The sequence below is a fragment of the Mercenaria mercenaria genome, chromosome 5, assembly GCF_021730395.1.
Source record: "Mercenaria mercenaria strain notata chromosome 5, MADL_Memer_1, whole genome shotgun sequence".
NCBI lineage: Eukaryota > Metazoa > Mollusca > Bivalvia > Venerida > Veneridae > Mercenaria > Mercenaria mercenaria.
In genome coordinates this window covers 41,145,590-41,164,946 of record NC_069365.1, presented here as the reverse complement: position 1 = coordinate 41,164,946, position 19,357 = coordinate 41,145,590, and the positions used below count along the sequence as shown (strand labels likewise).

Below are 19,357 nucleotides of genomic sequence, written 5' to 3'. Positions count from 1 at the left end.
CAGTACAACACAACGACCATAACGTCTGGTAGCAAGGCAGTTCTTGCTAATATAACTATTTTATTTTTGTTAAAATGTGTTTTATTTCTATGTGAAAGATAAGACATCAAAATCTTACTTCTAGTATACTATAGTAATTTATAATAATTATAATTAAAATGCTTTTTCAAGTGTCCTTTCCAGGTAATCCCCTGGTTCCCTTAAATTGCTGACAAACGCCATATAAAAATGTAGTAAGCTTATTTTAAAGACAATTATAAAAAAAAATGTAATGAATTCTTTTTATGCGATAACAAGAACATTAACAGTAACAAGTAACTATATCTAAAATTGCAAAAATGGATATTCTTACTTCGAGAAGTCCCTCTTCTCCAACAAATAAATCTAAAACTGCTAAAAAGAACCCTTTTTTCCTTCTTTGCATGGGAAAGTGGTTGAGTTAATATCATGAGTACATAAAGCAAACGACTCAATTGCAGTCTTAGATAAAGATATTTTCTACTATTCTAACTTCTAGGGACAAGTTATTACTTATGACTAACTATAAATATTAGCCGCAATGGAGAGTCCCTTCTCTTTTTCAAAAAATGCTAAAAGGACATTCTAAAGTTACCTTTTATGCTAATGCATCAGAAAGTAACTTATATTTACCGATACGTTTTGATAAAACCGCTAATTATCTAAATATTATGTAAATATTGCCCAATTTCTGTCACAGGGCATAAGAAAGCAATATCGCTACATTACCTGACGGACCCTAGGGTAACAGATACAAAATCTTTACCGTTTATTTAAAGTGTTTGGCGGTCCTTATTCTTCTCAAGTTTTGTGATCTAGATCAAAGATGGAGAGATACGGAGATACGGAGATAACAAGAACATGTGTTTTTGCCTTGAGAAATCATCTCTTCTGTGAATAAAGCATGTTGTTTCACCTATTCATGTAGTAAAAGGGTATCGGAAAAACTTGCGTCCGACCCAATTCCTTTATAGGGGTAAAGGTAAGGTTTTTAACAGATACCGTAATTAAGGCGAGAAAATAAAATGGAAAACAATTCTTTGAAATATAGTCAAAATCTTCGGTAAAAATGATAATATAGAAACAAAATGTAATAATGTAGGTTGCAGCCTTTTTTATTGAAGCAGTTACTTGTTAACACGTTGGCGTAGGTCTAAGCTCGCATCTGTCCTAAAAGTGTGCATTACAATAAATAATGAATAATGTCCATCTCCTTTTTTACATCAATCTTGTGAATGTTTCATGCCTTGTTTTCACATTTGCATAGAAGAGTCTGTTTTAGCCGCCAGAAAATCACATTTCAAATTGTATCATATTTACTATTTGAGCCGTGCCACGAGAAAACCAACATAGTGGGTATGCGACCAGCAGGGATCCAGACCAGCCTGCGCATCCGCGCAGTCTGGTCAGGATCCATGCTGTTCGCTAACAGTTTCTCCAATACCGTAATTAAGGCGAGAAAATAAAATGGAAAACAATTCTTTGAAATATAGTCAAAATCTTCGGTAAAAATGATAATATAGAAACAAAATCTAATAATGTAGGTTGCAGCCTTTTTTATTGAAGCAGTTGCTTGTTAACACGTTGGCGTAGGTCTAAGCTCGCATCTGTCGTAAAAGTATGCATTACAATTAATAATGAATAATGTCCATCTCTTTTTTTAATCAATCTTGTGAATGTTTCTTGCCTTGTTTTCACATTTGCATAGAAGAGACTGCATTAGCCGCCAGAAAATCACATTTCAAAATATATCAGATTTACTATTTTATCATTTGAGCCGCGCCATGAGAAAACCAACATGGTGGCTTTGCGACCAGCATGGATCCAGACCAGCCTGCGCATCCGCGCAGTCTGGTCAGGATCAATGCTGTTCGCTAACAGTTTCTCCAATTCCAATAGGCTTTAAAAGCGAACAGCATGGAGCCTGACCAGACTGCGCGGATGCGCAGGCTGGTCTGGATCCATGCTGGTCGCAAAGCCACTATGTTGGTTTTCTCATGGCACGGCTCATTTTATCATTTTAGGTCACAAACCCGCCGAAGACAATGATGAATGGAACAGAATGCGGTGGTCTATGGCGCACAACACGATCAGTCAGTGTTTGTATTTTGGAAGCGGACTCAATTATATGCCCCTAATTACTTCATTATTGTGCTGGAAAAAAACCAAAACACCCAGATGGTTAAGTTGATTTTTGTCGACCTTAACTTGGCATTAACCATTTTCTTGTCCATTCATATGTCACATTATGACATTGGAGAGTTACCGGAAGTCGCTACCGGTAAAACTGATTAACTAATTATTAGAACTTATTAAATCCGAAACGCCCGATTTCCTCTTGCGAAGCCCTTGCGTTCGTTTTGCAGATAAAATCATTAAATCATTATCATACAACAAGTGCCTCCCCCAATATTACACGCACTATATAGCTTGACACTTTTTATTACGAGAGATTGGACACAAATTTGATATGATAACGTGGGGATAACATCTCAACGGCCGCGTACCAGAGCGTTGTCACGTTACCAGTTAAACGTGACGTAATGTCGATAGTAACTTGATACTGGTTTCAGGCTTTTTTCTCTTCAAATGAACCAGAAAACAAAATTACCAGTCCACTTGCGAATCATAAAATTAATAAAAACATTCTTTTCCCCTTTTCTATTAATTCCGTGTCATCATTTTCTATTTAGAAGGCTTTTTCTTTCGAATCAATGTGCCTTTGCCGGGAAAAAATGATTGGAACACCCTGTTTTTAATTATTGTTTAGATGTAGTTATATTTATTTTGTGTATTTAATCTAGTACGAAAACAATAACCGCTAACAAACAAAAAAATGTTTAAAACGCGATTAGTTTAATAATATATGATTTCTTTCACATACGCTCAACTGAGAGAAATAACGCAAAAATAAGTCTGGATTGCCAACATTTAATAAATGCAGTCCCATTGAGGCCATTCTATTAAACATTATGTTATAAACAGCATCTGTAGATTTTAGAAGGCTTACTATATTCATAGTTAATTAATAAAATACAATGACGTAATATCATTCTATCATCTTTGTAATAAAGTTGTTCCGTTTTACGATCTACTTGAATTAATTAGAGGGCCCTTCAACTAATTATCTAATATAGCTTGTTTAATGCATTACCGCCGTGTTGAAACACATGGCTGAATTTGCATTTTATATTTCCACCAGAGCTTCCCTTAGGCTCCCTAGGTAAACTACCTGCAGTTTCGGACCCTTTAATATGCCCGAGATCACGCTGGGAAAGTTCCCATCAATTACCTAAATTCGCTAACGAAGCGGATAATATCATTGGTCCTTATCTTTGTAAAAGAAACGGATCCCCGCAGACGTTGCGTAACGTTAATCAACGGAATAATGAATTCATTTACTGTACGGCTATTTAGGACGCGTGTATCCAATAATCGGACGTGATCATATCAGTTGAACTGTCCACCAGGGGGCGCGGTTATCGCCCTAAATGGCTTAGAATCGTTATGCCCGTCGTCAGGGCTCATCAGCAGGCTTTGAAGTGTGACCGATTAAAGAACTGTCCCCGTCAAAGCTGTGAGCCCCGGAGATAACTACTGTTGAGTGATAGACAGTATAATTTATTGAAAACAAATTGTCTTCAAATATTAATAATCTACAGGGCATTTTGCTGAATTGTATGCAAATATAAGTTTTGTTATTGGCCTTCATGGCGGCGTTGACTTTAAAAAACACACACACAAAAAGGGACATCCAGTATTCAGCAGACGACAATTTTACATATTGTTAATCATCAAAATCGTATCAGTCAAACGTCGAAATACACAGTTCAGCTGTAAGTTTGGCATTAGAAATAGGTTTGATAATTCTCTAATACTTGGAAATGTTTATATTAGCATATCTCGTGGGTCCTTTGGAAAGTTAATTTGTTATCATTTTATGCTAATTTACGATGGATTCTGAAGACAGAGGATCGATAGTTTACACTTTGATGTAGAGTCTTAGAATGATTAATCTGTATATAAAGTCTTGCCAAATTATTTTCAAAAAGGTTCCCTGAAGGAACCAAATTTTGTGTTAACGAGTCTGTGTTACTTTTTTATTAAATGTAAAGGTTTCAGTTAATCTCGACTTCTTAATAATCCTTTATGTATATATGCCACTCTTAATGTAAAAAGAGTCAAAGATGTATGTAAAGACCAAAAATGACTAAAACAGTCCTTTGTAGTCGTACTAGAAAGTGCAATGCATTCACTGAATTATCATTTCGTTTAAATTAAAACCAATTACGAAAAAATGATCAAATTACTTATGTGTGAAGTGGTTTGGTCGTTATGTCGACTTTTGCTCGATCGAAACACGTCTAAAGCAGAACTGTACAGTGGCATTGGCCCATAGGCTGGCCCCACAATGCTTTTATTCGGCGCATGAACGCAGACTGGTTATGATGTAATACCTCAAGCTTTAAAACTCACGTTAACTAGCTTCCACAAGGCTTAAAATCATGAAAATTGAATTATATAAAAAAATGTAACATTTTTCTGAAACACGCGCGGTACAATCATGATCATTTTGGAGACTAGAAGACTGAGGCAACGCTTAAATCTTTCACGGTCACTGAGACCGCTACCGGCGAAACGTGTTCTGTTTGCATCCATTGCGTATCCAAATTGTTCCTGTAAATTGAAAAGGATCATTTCAATTGAGATAAATTAAGAATTGTGTCGATTTAAAACGGTGCCACACTCGCAGAACCGTAGCTCGTTAATGGCCGCCTGTAGATAGGGAAAGTGTTTAGTTACGCAAGAATTTCGTGGTTTTTATTCATAAAATGGCGTGGGTATCTTTTCAGTAAGACAATGGCTCATTCTCTTGGTGTATGTTTTGCATGAAGTATGAGTTGTGAAACAGACACATTATGTGTGGCATTTGGGTGTCAGAACATTGTTCTCGGCTCCTCTATCTAAACAGGTTCATTCAGCACGTGAAAAACATTCTGTTTTTATTTTGAATCGCCTTTCGTTGTCGTATCAGGTTCTAAAAAGTATAAACTAGTGAATATTCTTCAAAAATATATGCCGTTAACGACAGACAACTTTCCTACATGAGTAAGGGGGCTGAGGAAAAATGAATTAAGACCGTTTCGATGAATTTGTATAATGAAATCGCCATGCAAAAACGTTTACTTATCTAGTATCAAATTTGTACTTTCACGATTATCAACTCAACGCTCTTTGATCAAGCGGGAGTAGGCACTGAATTTCAAGAAGGTAATTCATGAAGCTATCAAACATTGAAAACACGAGCTTAACGTGCTAAAAAGTACAACTACGAGAGTGTCCTTGGACGTTTATTTCCCGGATGGAATTGAGTCGAATCGGATCACGTAGCTCGAGTAAAACGCTTTAACACCGGGAACCGGAAGTGGAGTTTTACAGCTTTGTTAGTCTACCAAGAGTTTACGGCGCTTGTTTACATTATCGACGGCGGTAAACCAACATTTCTACAAAAGTAGTGTTATTTTTTCATTCAAATAATATTTTATTTGGTCATAAATTTATCATATGTTTTTTTTTCGCTACGATGTTTCTTTGACATTGAAGTTGTACCTTCTCATTCCGCCATATTGTTCTCGGTCCTCCCGATTAGGAGGTGGTGTGAAATTTTGACCCGAGAACAATGTTCTTGGGCCTTGTTCGTGTCATTAGGGCGATTCTATCTCGGGTCGGACACAGAAGAACAAGAAGAACGAAGCGCCCAAGGACGCCCCTAGTATCAAACTATCGATGAATTCGTGTTGACATTGAACGTAGATTCTGAATACTTTCAATCCACTGAGCGTTTCTGTCCTAAGTGTCTTATGGGTTTTGTTGTTGTTGTTGTTGTTGCTAAAAATCAAAAAGTAAAATGATTTGAAAGTTTCTAAATTATTTGCTGAATTATAGATTTTTAATGGAGTTGAACTGTATTTCACTATACTTGCTGGTTAACTTATCACAGGGCTAAGCGGGAGAGGTATATATTTGTATTTGCAGTGTTTAAAGAAATGTTAAAAATGCCATTGACGTTTTGTGACTGACGAAACTTTCTAAAAATGTCCGACACACATCTAGCGATAAGTTGACCTGCATCTCTAATTGCATATACATGTATTTTTCGTATAATCTCAAGTCTTAATCTCGCATTGCATGTATATAAAGCGACGTAATCCCGGTTTAAAGATAAGGTTAATTTAGCAAAACTCAACAAACTCGTTTCTTCAATGATACAAGATTACGCTATCACCGCTGCCACCATAGCAATGATGCAAAAATCAAATACCCTGATGAGATAGTTTGTAGGGTATGACATGGAAAACATCTGTGTTTATCGCCCGACAGTCATTACTTACATGCATTGCATATACAATGTATAATGTATACATTTCAAATTGTATTTCTCTTAACTTGGCATACAGGTGTTCAACATTTTTGATTGCGAACTTTTAACCTGAAGAAGTATAAAAATTGCATGCCTTTTTTATACTCGTGCTTTTTGTGTCTTTTGTTTAGTTTTTAAAACTTTTAAGAATCAGTCTTCGAACGTATTTCAGAACTTTAATCAACACTGCTCGCAGCTAGATACACTTTTATCTTTTTTCTCTCTCAAATCATAAGGTTATAAAAGCCAGCTTTTGGAGACAAGTCCTAGACAAAAAAATGTCCCATTGGTCAACCAATTTCTTCAGGCCTTGTGATTTAACACTGGTTTCATGCCGCCCGAAAAAGTCTCATGTTTCATCTGAACTTTTTTTTTGTTAACGGTATTTGAAAATTAGTATTTCCCCAACTTTTTTATTTCAATGTAAACATTCAATACCATTTCAGAATTGCAAAGTTTCTTTAGTGTTGTTTCAGAGATTTTTTTCTGGTCAAATTTGAAAATCTTTTTATTGTCGCTATGAAATATGATGCATTATTTAAAACATTCTTTTAAGGATTGCATCTTGGATTATAGCTGTCTAAATTTTAGAGAAATCGCATTTTATTGCGGTTATTGTCAAAATTTGAATGTTTGTAACATTTGGTCATAAATGAACATGCGTTTTAAATAATTGAATGAATTTTACGGGTTTTTTGAAAAAAAAAATATTTTCTCAGATTCTTTTGAATCATACTGGGCATTAGACCTGATTCTATTCAAATTAGAGACAACAACAAAGGAATAACAGAGAATGTTTCATGTTTAAATCAAATAATTTTATTCAATAGAATTTAATTCAGTTCAATTATAAATCAAAAATAAACTATTTACGAGCAACCGTAACAAATATTTAACATATTTTACATAAAAATGTACATAGCGCATATTTACAATGAATATAATATATTATTAAATAAATGATTTCATCTTAAAAAATGAGAAATAGCTTTGCTTCCTTTAATGATTAGTAGTACATTTACAAATGGACACAAACAAACAGAAATTGTGTTTCCAAACACTACAAAAATGACCATATTCAAACAAAAATCAACCTTAACTTGCGGCAAAAAGAACAGTCAGTTGTGGTATTATTCAAAAAATGTAATTTTGCAGTAAAAAGAATAAACGGTGTGCGCATTAGTGTCATTTGAACGTGTAACACAAGCTTTCAAGTTTTGCCGCAATATAACCACTTTGTACAAAATCTCAGATATGCCCAAGCATTACAAAAATACCAGAAATAATTTTACACGCTCTGCACGAGAAGTCTGTTTATCTCAGATTTTTACAAAATACCACCTTATTTCCCGCTCTGTACAAAAAGTAAGTTGTATCTTTGATTTACTTTTTATCATTGGATTTTCCTCTAAGTTGTATCCCAGATTAACATTTTACCGCCAAATGTCCCGCTCTGTACAAAATGGAAGTTGTATCCCAGATTTACATTTTACCGCCAAATTTCTCGCTCTGTACAGAAAGTATGTTGTATCCAAGATTTATATTTTCCACCATATTTCCCGCTCTGTACAAAAGATAGTTGTATCCCAGCTTTACAATTTACCACCATATTTCCCGCTCTGTACAAAAAGTGAGTTGTATCCCAGATTTACATTTTTAATACCATATTTCCCGCTCTGTATAAAATTAAAGTTGTATCCCAGCATCACATTTAACCGTCAAATTTCCCGCTCTGTACAAAAAATAAGTTGTATCCCAGATTAACATTTTACCACCGTATTACCCACTTTGTACAAAAAGGAAGTTGTATCCCAGATTTACATGTAACCGCAAAATTTCACGCTCTGTACAAAAAGTATGTTGTATCCCAGCTTTACATTTTACTACCGTATTTCCTGCTCTTGTTCAAAATAAGTTGCATCCCAGATTTTACATTTTACCACCATATTTCCCGCTCTGTACAAAAAGTAAGTTGTATCCCAGATTTACATGTAACCGCCAAATTTCCCGCCCTGCATAGAAAGTAAGTTGTATCCCAGACCATATTTCCCGCTCTGTACAAAAAGTAAGTTGTATCCGAGCTTTGTATTTTACCACCGTATTTCCCGCTCTGTACAAAATGTAAGTTATATCCCAGATTTTACATTTTACCACCATATTTCCCGCTCTGTTCAAAAAGTAAGTTGTATCCCAGATTTACATTTTACCGCCAAATGTCCCGCTCTGTACATAAAGTAAATTGTATCCCAGATTTTACATTTTACCACCGTATTTCCCGCTCTGTACAAAATGTAAGTTATATCCCAGATTTTACATTTTACCACCATATTTCCCGCTCTGTACATAAAGTAAGTTATATCCCAGATTTACATTTACCGCCAAATGTCCCGCTCTGTGCATAAAGTAAGTTGTATCCCAGACCATATTTCCCGCTCTGTACATAAAGTAAGTTATATCCCAGATTCACATTTTACCGCCAAATGTCCCGCTCTGTGCATAAAGTAAGTTGTATCCCAGACCATATTTCCCGCTCTGTACATAAAGTAAGTTGTATCCCAGATTTTATATTTTACCACCGTATTTCCCGCTCTGTACAAAATGTAAGTTATATCCCAGATTTTACATTTTACCACCATATTTCCCGCTCTGTACATAAAGTAAGTTGTATCCAAGATTTACATTTTACCGCCAAATGTCCGCTCTGTGCAAAAGGTAAGTTGTATCCCAGACCATATTTCCCGCTCTGTACATAAAGTAAGTTATATCCCAGATTTACATTTTACCGCTAAATGTCCCGCTCTGTACAAAAAGTAAGTTGTATTCCAGATTTACATGTAACCACCATATTTCCCTCTATATATACATAACGTAGTGTGAATGTTAGCTCTGATGACTATATTCGAAACACCAAATTAAGGTTTCGATGGAGGCCTTGAGAAACAAAAATCAAACAACACCAAATCATAGAAAGAAAGAGTTGTTTGACATGAAAATTGAACAGCATGTAAAACATGTATATTACTTTACGAAACAAGTGTCAGTATACTGATATAAACATTGAATTCCGGAAAAGGGCTGCCAAAAGGGGCTCCACTTCCGGACAGTTAAACGCCTTTAAAAACTTACCATTTTCAAAGAACTGTTACACATGTTCGTTTTGATGCATTTGCAATAGCGTGCGAGTGGTGAAATTTCGCATAACAAGGTGGAACACAGTTTTCAGCAATTGTTTATCCTTATTTCTTTACAAATGGCATTCATTTTCAAAGGGAGACAACTGTTCCCGATTATTTTAGGTACAAATGGCATTCATTTTCAAAGGGAAACAACTTTTTCCGATTATTTTAAGTAATCTTTGAGAAAAAGTTGTCTCCCTTTGAAAATGAATGCCATTTGTAAAGAAAAAAAGATAAACAATTGCTGAAAACTATGTTCCACCTTGTTACGTGAAATTTCACCACTCGCACGCTATTGCAAATGCATCAAAACAAACATGTGTAACAGTTCTTTGAAAATGGTAAGTTTTTAAAGGCGTTTAACTGTCCGGAAGTGGAGCCCCTTTAGGCAGCCCTTTTCCGGAATTCAATGTTTATATCAGTATACTGACACTTGTTTCGTAAAGTAATATACATGTTTTACATGCTGTTCAATTTTCATGTCAAACAACTCTTTCTTTCTATGATTTGGTGTTGTTTGATTTTTGTTTCTCAAGGCCTCCATCGAAACCTTAATGCACCAACAAATGCAAAAACATGTACTAAAACAATTATGACTGATGATGAATGATAATGATTACGGCTAAAATAATGATGACAATGGTAATGATGACTTTGTGGCGCTTGTGTAGATGATGATGATGATGATGACGTTGACAGATGGTACTCATAATGACGATAACTGATGATGACGGATGCTGCTGCTGATGATGACGATGATGATGACGGTGATAATATTTATGGTGAAAAGATGTTTTTAATGATAATGATATTAATATTTTAAGGTTGATTTTATATTCTCATGATAAACATTTGACAAACGTTGATGGAAAATACATCTAAAACTGTCAGACGAAAGGAATCTGAACAACATTTAAAAAAATCTATTCCTAAAAAAACATCATCAAACAGCGCTACATTGTACCCGTAATATTTGTACAGATAAAACTATCATTTTCAGTATTAATAACATTTAACATTTCAAAACATGAAAACTTCTGTGGAATTGTGTGAGGTCTATGTCCTATGTTATAGATAAATTTTGACGGGATCATATCTTTACATTTTCTGATAAAAAAACAATGTTTCTAAATATATGGCACGGGATCCCGTGCGTTTTCAGTCAGACGCCAATTTTGACAGATCCTCGTATAATTACAAAGTTGTTATAAACAAAAGTTGGAATTTATCAAAGAACTGGTTGTCACTGTGTCTGAAACCTGTAAGAAACTTCGTATTGTTTGTACGTTATAGCCTGGGAAATTTCGGCACGATTTTTGATATGAAATCTGGGAATAGCGACCACGTAGAATAATATAATTATTGTTCAATATCATAATGAAATTATTTGCAGAATGCGAATGAAATGCGAAATATGAAAATGCCACACTATCTGACAATACAAATCAGCCAATTAGCAACATTTTGGCACATATGAATTATGAAAGCAAAGGCATGGACTAGTAAAAAACATTAGAAGGAATTGCATTCCAGTGCATATCAGCTGCAAAAGATATATATAATCAATATTACCACAATAAATATATAAAAACTTGTGATTAATTGTATAAAAACTGGTGATTAATTGTTAGAAAATATGCAATAATATTTTCCTATCTGTGGTGACGGTTGTTTCAAAGTCTTATTGCACTTTTAGACTAACACTGGCACGTGGAAATGCACAGTGCACGATTTTTGAATCAACGCCAACTTAGCAAGTCTTTGTCATTTCTGGTGTTGCTCATATTTATTACGACAATATAATGGCACTATTCACACGATATTACACCAGTATCACAAAGTTCTGTAAGAGTGTGTTATCCACAACGATGGGCTTGAGGGGAGGGATGGTTCCGTCATGAAGGTCCGGCGGCGGAAGGTAAATCTGTTGGTAAGTGAGCGGGAGACAACTTCAGCTCTGAAGCCCAAACTTCCTGCGGCCATCCTGTTCGTCCTTTCATTTTAGAGTCACTTGGGCTGTTTGATTTGTCGTCCTCGCTGATGTTAGCTTTGCAGTCACTTCCGGTAGCGTCTCTAGAACTTGTGTAACTTCCTGTGCTATCTCTGGAATCTTCCGAATCCTGAAAACATACAAAGAATACTATCATAAAAAAATAAAATTCAAAAATTTTATATGAGTATCAAGGGAAGTCAGTAGCTGACTTGTTATAAGCGTGTGCATTTTTATAGAAAAAACCGACACTTATCGAGCTACAGTTGTCATGGTTGTCTTCTCTTAAAAAGGCATTTTTGTTTTATTCTTATGTAAAACGTTGTGGACATTTTGTTGTACTTATTCACTTTCATTCATGCCTTTCTTTTCCTCGTTATTACCCAAGGCAAAACAAAAAATTGTTGGCGCTTTCTAAGTTACCTAAATGCATTGGGGTTCCAAATTTACTTAAAAGCTGTATGTACATATTAATGGATTTATGGCTTTCCTCCGGTGTATACTAAATAGGCGTAGACATATCAGCACTTTACTTTGCGGCAACATGAAATATCGAATATCTTTAATGTCTGTATTACTTTTCAAAATCTTGTTAGCAAGAATGTCTGTTAGATAGGGATCAGTATCATGACCCAATGTTAGTTTATGAAACCTGCTTTTGTTTACGTTGGCTGGCCGATTATTATCACCAATATTCATTACGATAATTATCGATAATCAAATTACGATACAGGGATACCATTTAACTGAAGAAAGTCTCAGATCGCCGCCATGTTTACACGCAGATGTTGCGCGTGCCGGAAACACGTGACCTATTTATGCGCATGGTCCGAAAAATGATGTTAATTGTCGTTAAAGGAGTTATTCATAAAGTTGTTGTCATTCGCTCCCTCTAAATTGTCTAAATGATGGGCGTAGGACACCGTCAATTAAGCGCGAATTTCGCATAAAATAAATTTACAAAGTCATCAATTTGTTTACAAGGAAGATGCGCGTGTCGCGTTCAATTGCGTTTGGTGCTATTTTCATATTAAGCCTAATAAATACGAAATTAATAAAAATAAACCTAATTTCACAGAATTTAACAAAGGCTAATGTCGAATTGATTAAGACATAATATTTTCATTGTCCCCTTCCTAATGCCTTGATTTTTTATCCACGTTAGAAAAATGCAAAAAGTAGAAACAAAATATTGGATACAAATACAGTTATCAGAAGAAAGAATGCCAGTAAATTGTGTTAATGATGTATACAAACTCTTTTTTGAAATTCACCTAAACTTATTTTGAAATTTTGAGCACAACATATTAATGAGATTGGGCTACCGACTGCTTTGGTTACTGGCCACCTTTAACTTATCAGTAATTACAGAAATCTTCGTCAAAGTCATCATACTGACTAGTCATTTTCATGTAACAATAAATCAATTTAAACATTTTAATAAAGCAAGAACAAAATTATTAGAAATACAGTCAATTATGTCTGCTATACAGTTAGAAGGGAAAAACTTATGTTCCTGCTTGTTAAAGCCCCATTAGTACACATATTTATTATCAATGTATATTTTTGTAATATCTTAGCCGTCCTTTTCATATATGTAAATGGCCAAAATATAATTATGCCGACATACTGTTGAACCTGCACAAGCAGGCACCTGTATTAACCAGCCATTTACAGCCAGTCAGCTACCTCCCCAAACTGACTTTTTTGTTTTAATTCAAACTTGTTTAAAGAAGCCATGTTGTGTCGCTCCCTTGGCTGGCTGGTTAATACAGGTTCGACTGTAAAAATCTGAATCACACTAGATTTCTTATAATAATGTTTTATGCAATAAATTGCATTGTTGTTGTTGTTATTATTGTTAACGAGTTTACAAAACATATGGATCAAACATAATCCGAAAGAATGGTGATATATTTCAAAATTTCAAATATTGTCTAAGTTTTTTGAATCTCTGCGTTTCTGGCATTTATTGTAAGAAAAAAAACTTAATTTACTATTTGCATGTAAAAAAATCTAGGCCTATATTGAGATGAAAATGAATAGCATTGCAGCACGTAAGAATTGTAAAAACTATTCCATAAGAACATTATCTAAAAACGAGTAAAGTATGCGATTTTGTTCATATTTTTAAAAAAGGAGCAGACCTAAAAAGAAGGAGAAACACACACGAAACATTTTCTTTTTTGAAAAATCATGATGCCTCCTTGCAGAACTGTCACGATCTCTGGAGAAAATATCAAATGAAAACGAGAACAGATCGGTATTAAAACATGATATGACATTGCTGTGTCTTTTTAATTTCGCCATCACTCATCCAGATGGAAATGCGGTCGTTTGCCGCTAAATAATCAAATTAATATCGGTCCTAATAATCGACGTTCGCCGATTAGGGACTAGGCACCTAAATGCCCTCTGTATCAGTTACATGCGTAGCGACCCCTTGACGGTTTAGTGAACGCCCCCTGGTGGCAAATCAAAGCAAAATCATCGATTTGTTTTTGACATGTCATTTTTCTGAATTAAAACCAAAATTAAATTCTAAGAAACACGGGAAATCTAGATAAAATTTATATCAACAAACACATTTATCTTTGAGACGGTCTCGTATATTTTGCGGAGTTATCAATCAAAATAATATCAGATGTATAATCTCCGATACACAGAATTTTTTCCTGGATTATCTTGTCCGATAAATCTAACAAAATCCTTTTAGGTATCCATTTGTGCGTTTGTAGATAAAAACAACCGTATTACTCGAAATACAAGGCTAATAATTATTGTAATATAGTAACATGAACAATCAATCTGAGGGAAAAAAACAGAGGCAAAATTGATTATATTTGATTTTTGCAACATAATTTTTTTTGTCTTATCGGTCGAATCAATTAAATATTGATGGAAATACTTCGCACATCAGTTAATGCTGACAAGTTTCATTAGTGAACACATTTTAATGCATGTAATGCCATTTTTTTTCTTTAACATTTTATTTTTTATAATTTGATTGCGGTTATGTGCTTGTCAAAGGTTCTATCTTTCAGAGACCCCATTTTTAGCTCATAGTTGTAACTAGGTACATTTACATGTATTTAATTATACGTTTAAAGTTTTACAATAATTTATCATTAAATGACAACTTTGCTTGGTAGATGGGAGAAAACAACTACAAATGGAATACAAAGGAGTTATTGCAAGGAATTTAAAGTCATGTCCTGGAAATGTATGTGCTACTGTTTGAGATTACATTAATTATATAACATATAATGCTATTCAGTTGATCACCGTGCATGTAGAATGCAACCTATATTTCTTGATTTTCTGTATATAACAAGATTGACATCGTTTATACAGTGACGTCGTTGTAATATTCTTGCAACATCATAATGGTTAAAATCAGAATATTTGTTCATTCTCTGCTTATGCTTAAAAGAGCTTTTGTCTATCACGTGTACTATATTGTATTATATATATATAATCTCGTGTTGTATTAAAAAGATACATGTATTGTATACGCTAATTAAATATTTACTCTTTTCTGTTCTGTTATATATTATATAAGTAAGGTTTCAGACATAGTAGTTTGAGTTGGCAAATGACATCGAAAAATACAAAGACTCTTGAATTTATTCTTATTATGTAATAAAGAAGGTCAGTCTTACAACAATTCAAAGACTTCTGAAGGATATAACCTAACTAGCAATTTGGCAAAACATTTTTTTCTGTACCTTTTTGATAAAGCTTTTTTACCTTCCCCTGAAACTTGAGCCCGGTATGCAAATTGGGGAAAGCAACGCAGAACAAAAGTATTACATGCTATAAAAGACTCATTTTAAATGTACATTTCGTTACTATCAATTAATATTACATTTGAAATTTATTACTAACGAAACACATTTGATAAATTTATAATTTAATTGTCTAATGTAAAACATCAAAGTAAAAGAAGTTTTGAAATAATGTTGTAAATGCTCAGCCTCTTTTTACTATGACAGTTTTGTTATTTATAACTACACGAAAATGTATTTAATGTGAAAATGCAATAAAAACAAACAGAGCAAATTACATGACATATTTGATAACTCACGATAAGCGAGTAACATAGGGTGGATAGTAATCTCCGAGGCCCAGGGGCAGCCCGTAATAAAGCGAAGTTGTTTACATGTAAACACTAAATAAATGTCATCGCAAATGGTTTATCAAAATGAAAAATCTAGCTTTAAAAGTTTACATACTAATTATGAGTTAAGGTCAGAATAAAAAAGAACTGGCGTGTAAATGCTAATAAAAAAAAACTTGTTCTACCATTTCTAATAACCAGTTGGTCAAATTTTGTGAATTTAAATCATTCCTTACTTGTTTAAAAAATAAAAAGAGATGAAACAACTTATTTTCTATATATATATAAAAAATGTGTACATTATGCGCCTAAAATTAAGTGTTCGTCGGTGTTATTCGTTTCAAAATTCTCTAGAGCATTTCAAAGCCTAAAAATGTATCACTATGACAAAGGTACATATTCCTTCCTATCAACTTCATTTTAAAAGAGATACTATCAAAACTGAATTTTATAATAATAATTAAAACTGAAATTTTACCACTTACACAAGAGTCGGTTGGTTTCTTGACCTTTTCCGTCGGCAAAACACGACGTTCCCTCTTCCGCGAGATGTCTGCCTTGAACCCAGTTTGAGCCAGTTCTGAGTCACCCTTCTCTAGAATTTCGTTCAGGTAAGATATATAACTGATGGCTAATCTTAAAGTCTTGATTTTTGAAAGTTTCGTATCCGACGGCACATTTGGAATGGAACCACGAAGATTTGAAAACGCATTGTTAATACTTAAAGTACGCCGACGTTCTTTTCTGTTTGCAGAAGTTCTTCGTCTCAGGCATCGGTCCCCGTAAACATTTGTGTAAGCCTCATACTGTCCGAGCTCTGATACAGGAATGTTATGTGCTAACGCTAGCTCTCCGTCGGTCATCTGAAAATCCCGCCACTGTGACATATGTTGCATCGTCTCTGCAACGGAATATCCATACTGACTTGTCGCCGTCGGGGATGGCGTTCCCGACACGTTTCCGTATGAATCTGGTGACATCTCAGGGTTCCCGGCGGCGCTAAGAACCCAACTATTGTACAAGTCTCTTTCACTGTAGTCCTGGTAAGCTTGAATCTCAGATGGGTAATGTACACCGTAATATCCCTGTGCCGACGCCGACGACAGTCCCATTGTACCGGGATATGCGTACCCGCACTCGTATCCACCAACACTGAGACTCATATTGGAAGGCCTCTCCGAAACCCTGCTCTTATCTTGTTCTTACAATGTCTGTTTGTCACTTTGAAATAAACCACTCACTGTCTGGTGCGAATTATGCTAGAAAATATGCCTTCCTCGTGTTTTGCAGTTCCCAATAACTGTCCTCCACTCTCGGAAACACAGATCCGATCGAAGTGATTTAAAACTGATTATTTTCCACCCTGAACGCCAGATACGAGAAACAATAATTATGGAGACAATATATGATAAAGATTGTTGCAAAGACGGAATATGGAATTGTGACATTATGCAGATTCTTATATGCAAAACAGGCAAAGAACAATAAATCACAGTAGCCAATCAAGGCGCGTCATCGGTATACGGTTTAGCCAATACAATACTTAGACAGCCTCCGGTAAAACTAAGCTCCGCCTCCTTGCGTAATTTGCCATATGCCAGAAGCGTTTCGTGAGTGATAAACTTTTCTGGGTAAACTATGAATGAAATTTTGTTGTGAAACAGAATATGCCTTTCTACAAATAACACACATGATATTTCCCATTGCATTTGTAAACTAAAATTGTTAATGGAATTTCATGAAAAAATAAACTGTGATTTTAATTCGGAATCTCATTTAACTAAAATTCCAGATTCAATTCCACGTCCTGTTTTCATTGTACAATATGTATACCCATTTTTTTATGAAAAAGTCATACAAATATTTCCAAAAACTGTAAAAAATGTTCAACTTTCTTACTGATTCCAAATGTTTATAACTTATTTTTTAGGCCCAGAAATGTTGTAGGTTATCTTGGTTAATAATACAGTAAACTTACATGGCCCCCAAAAAAGAAAACATGTAGTTTGCAGTTTTAGATTTTTCCTTCTTTTTCTCTGTCCAGCTTTTCAAATTATTTCCGAATTCTTGTCAGTCATGTACAAACTTTAAATATAAGACATTACCTCTAGTATTTCAGCTATACAAAAAGTAACACTAAAATCAAGTCGTTTCTACTATAGCACAAAGAAGTATAAAATACTTATTTTATAGCTCTTTGTATAGCATTACTGTTCATATTGCCAGCACTTTTTAATCAGTGCATTTTTATCCGCCTTTTTGTATTCATAATTGTTCAAGAAAGCAGACACAATACATTTATCATGCTTTATATATGATCTTTTCGTTATTAATGTGCATATTTCAACGATTCGTTCAAAAGTGAAAAGCACGCCCCTACGCTAGGCAAATGTCTTCCGAGACTGAAACCAAACCAGGGACTCTACTAATTCGAGACTGATGAAATTACTTTTTATTAATTTTCTCTGAATTATAAATCACCAAATCCTACAGATTCAAAATATGTAATAATTACAGGGTTGTATTAGAACGTTATTGTGACAACAAATGGTTCTTCCTGCAGTCCCCACGGTTGTAGAAACGCGTCCTTTCTATTCTCGTTTTTTGGGGCAGGGGTACATTGTTAGAAATACAATCATTTGATAGTAGTAAATAAGACATTCTCACAAAACGGTTTACCCTAGGGGATTTTTAAATACTTTGATAAGAAAAACAATGACTTTAACAACATTATAGCGGTATCGAATACACATTAAACACCGACAAAGATCAATGTACCCGAGGGCGCCGCATCTTAGAGGAGTACTCACAGTTAAATTGATAAAAATCGGTCCGAGATATTTCTGAACGTTTTGCTCGTACGTCGTCCGAAACGTTATTCAAAGTTGTTGGTCGTAGTACGGACGAGTCATAGGCCGGTCGTCTTCGTGTTTAGTTTCGTACTATGATAATATGTACAATTTACTACTGAACATTTACACAAAATATTTAAATAACAATTTAAATTATTCAAAGATGTTGTCATGTTAAATAATAAAATGCTTATATAAGTTATCAGTCTGCCAGTTAAAATAACACTTAAGTTATATTAATATTACAACATAAAAAAATAATTCAAATTTTCATACGATTTATTACAATCCCTAATAGAAGGTAGTGCAACTCCGTGTAATTTAATCAGCGTGCCACAAAATACATAATTTCCTGACACGGCTTGAAGAAATTTCCCGAAGTGTCATGGAGACTTTTTCCAATCAATCACGAGTTGTGCATAACAGTTTATTTATTACTTTACTGTTTACAAAATTAATTGAAAGTAGCTGATAAACTTTAAGTCAATTAAAAATAAAAATATTTTGAAAAGTTATTTATAGTCGCCACCGGTAAATCATATGGAAGATGCCTCTAGAAGACTGTTTACGGCGCACCAACACAGTATAGGTTATATGGCGCCAAACAGGACTACACATTTTGGTTCCACATCTCATTTACATCGAAAATAAAACATGAGGTATGGAATCAAAAGTTGCATACCTGCTGGAATCACAGAGTTACTTTAAAACCAAGTGTTAAGACCCTATTAGTCGCCTCTTACGATCACGCAAGGGTAAGGCAGTGGTTCCAATTCTTTT

General features: G+C 34.6%; 1 protein-coding gene across 1 annotated transcript; it reads right to left on the bottom strand.

Annotated features, from left to right (window-relative positions):
• Positions 1-10,172: 10,172 nt before the first annotated feature.
• On the bottom strand, positions 10,173-17,161 carry LOC123556993 (heart- and neural crest derivatives-expressed protein 2-like). The gene is made up of 2 exons (XM_045348155.2): positions 16,211-17,161; positions 10,173-11,735 (listed from the first exon to the last, which is right to left on the bottom strand). The coding sequence occupies exons 1-2, from the start codon at positions 16,886-16,888 to the stop codon at positions 11,511-11,513; spliced, it is 903 nt and encodes a 300-aa protein (XP_045204090.1). The 5' UTR covers positions 16,889-17,161; the 3' UTR covers positions 10,173-11,510.
• Between the last annotated feature and the right edge of the window lie 2,196 nt (positions 17,162-19,357).

Bases quoted from the DNA above. Each gene is read 5' to 3' on its own strand.
- LOC123556993 (XM_045348155.2), bottom strand. From the start codon at position 16,888: ATGAGTCTCAGTGTTGGTGGATACGAGTGCGGGTACGCATATCCCGGT. The intron at 11,736-16,210 runs GTAAGTGGTAAA...GTATGTTTTCAG, and splicing joins AGAAACCAACCGACTCTTGT to GATTCGGAAGATTCCAGAGA.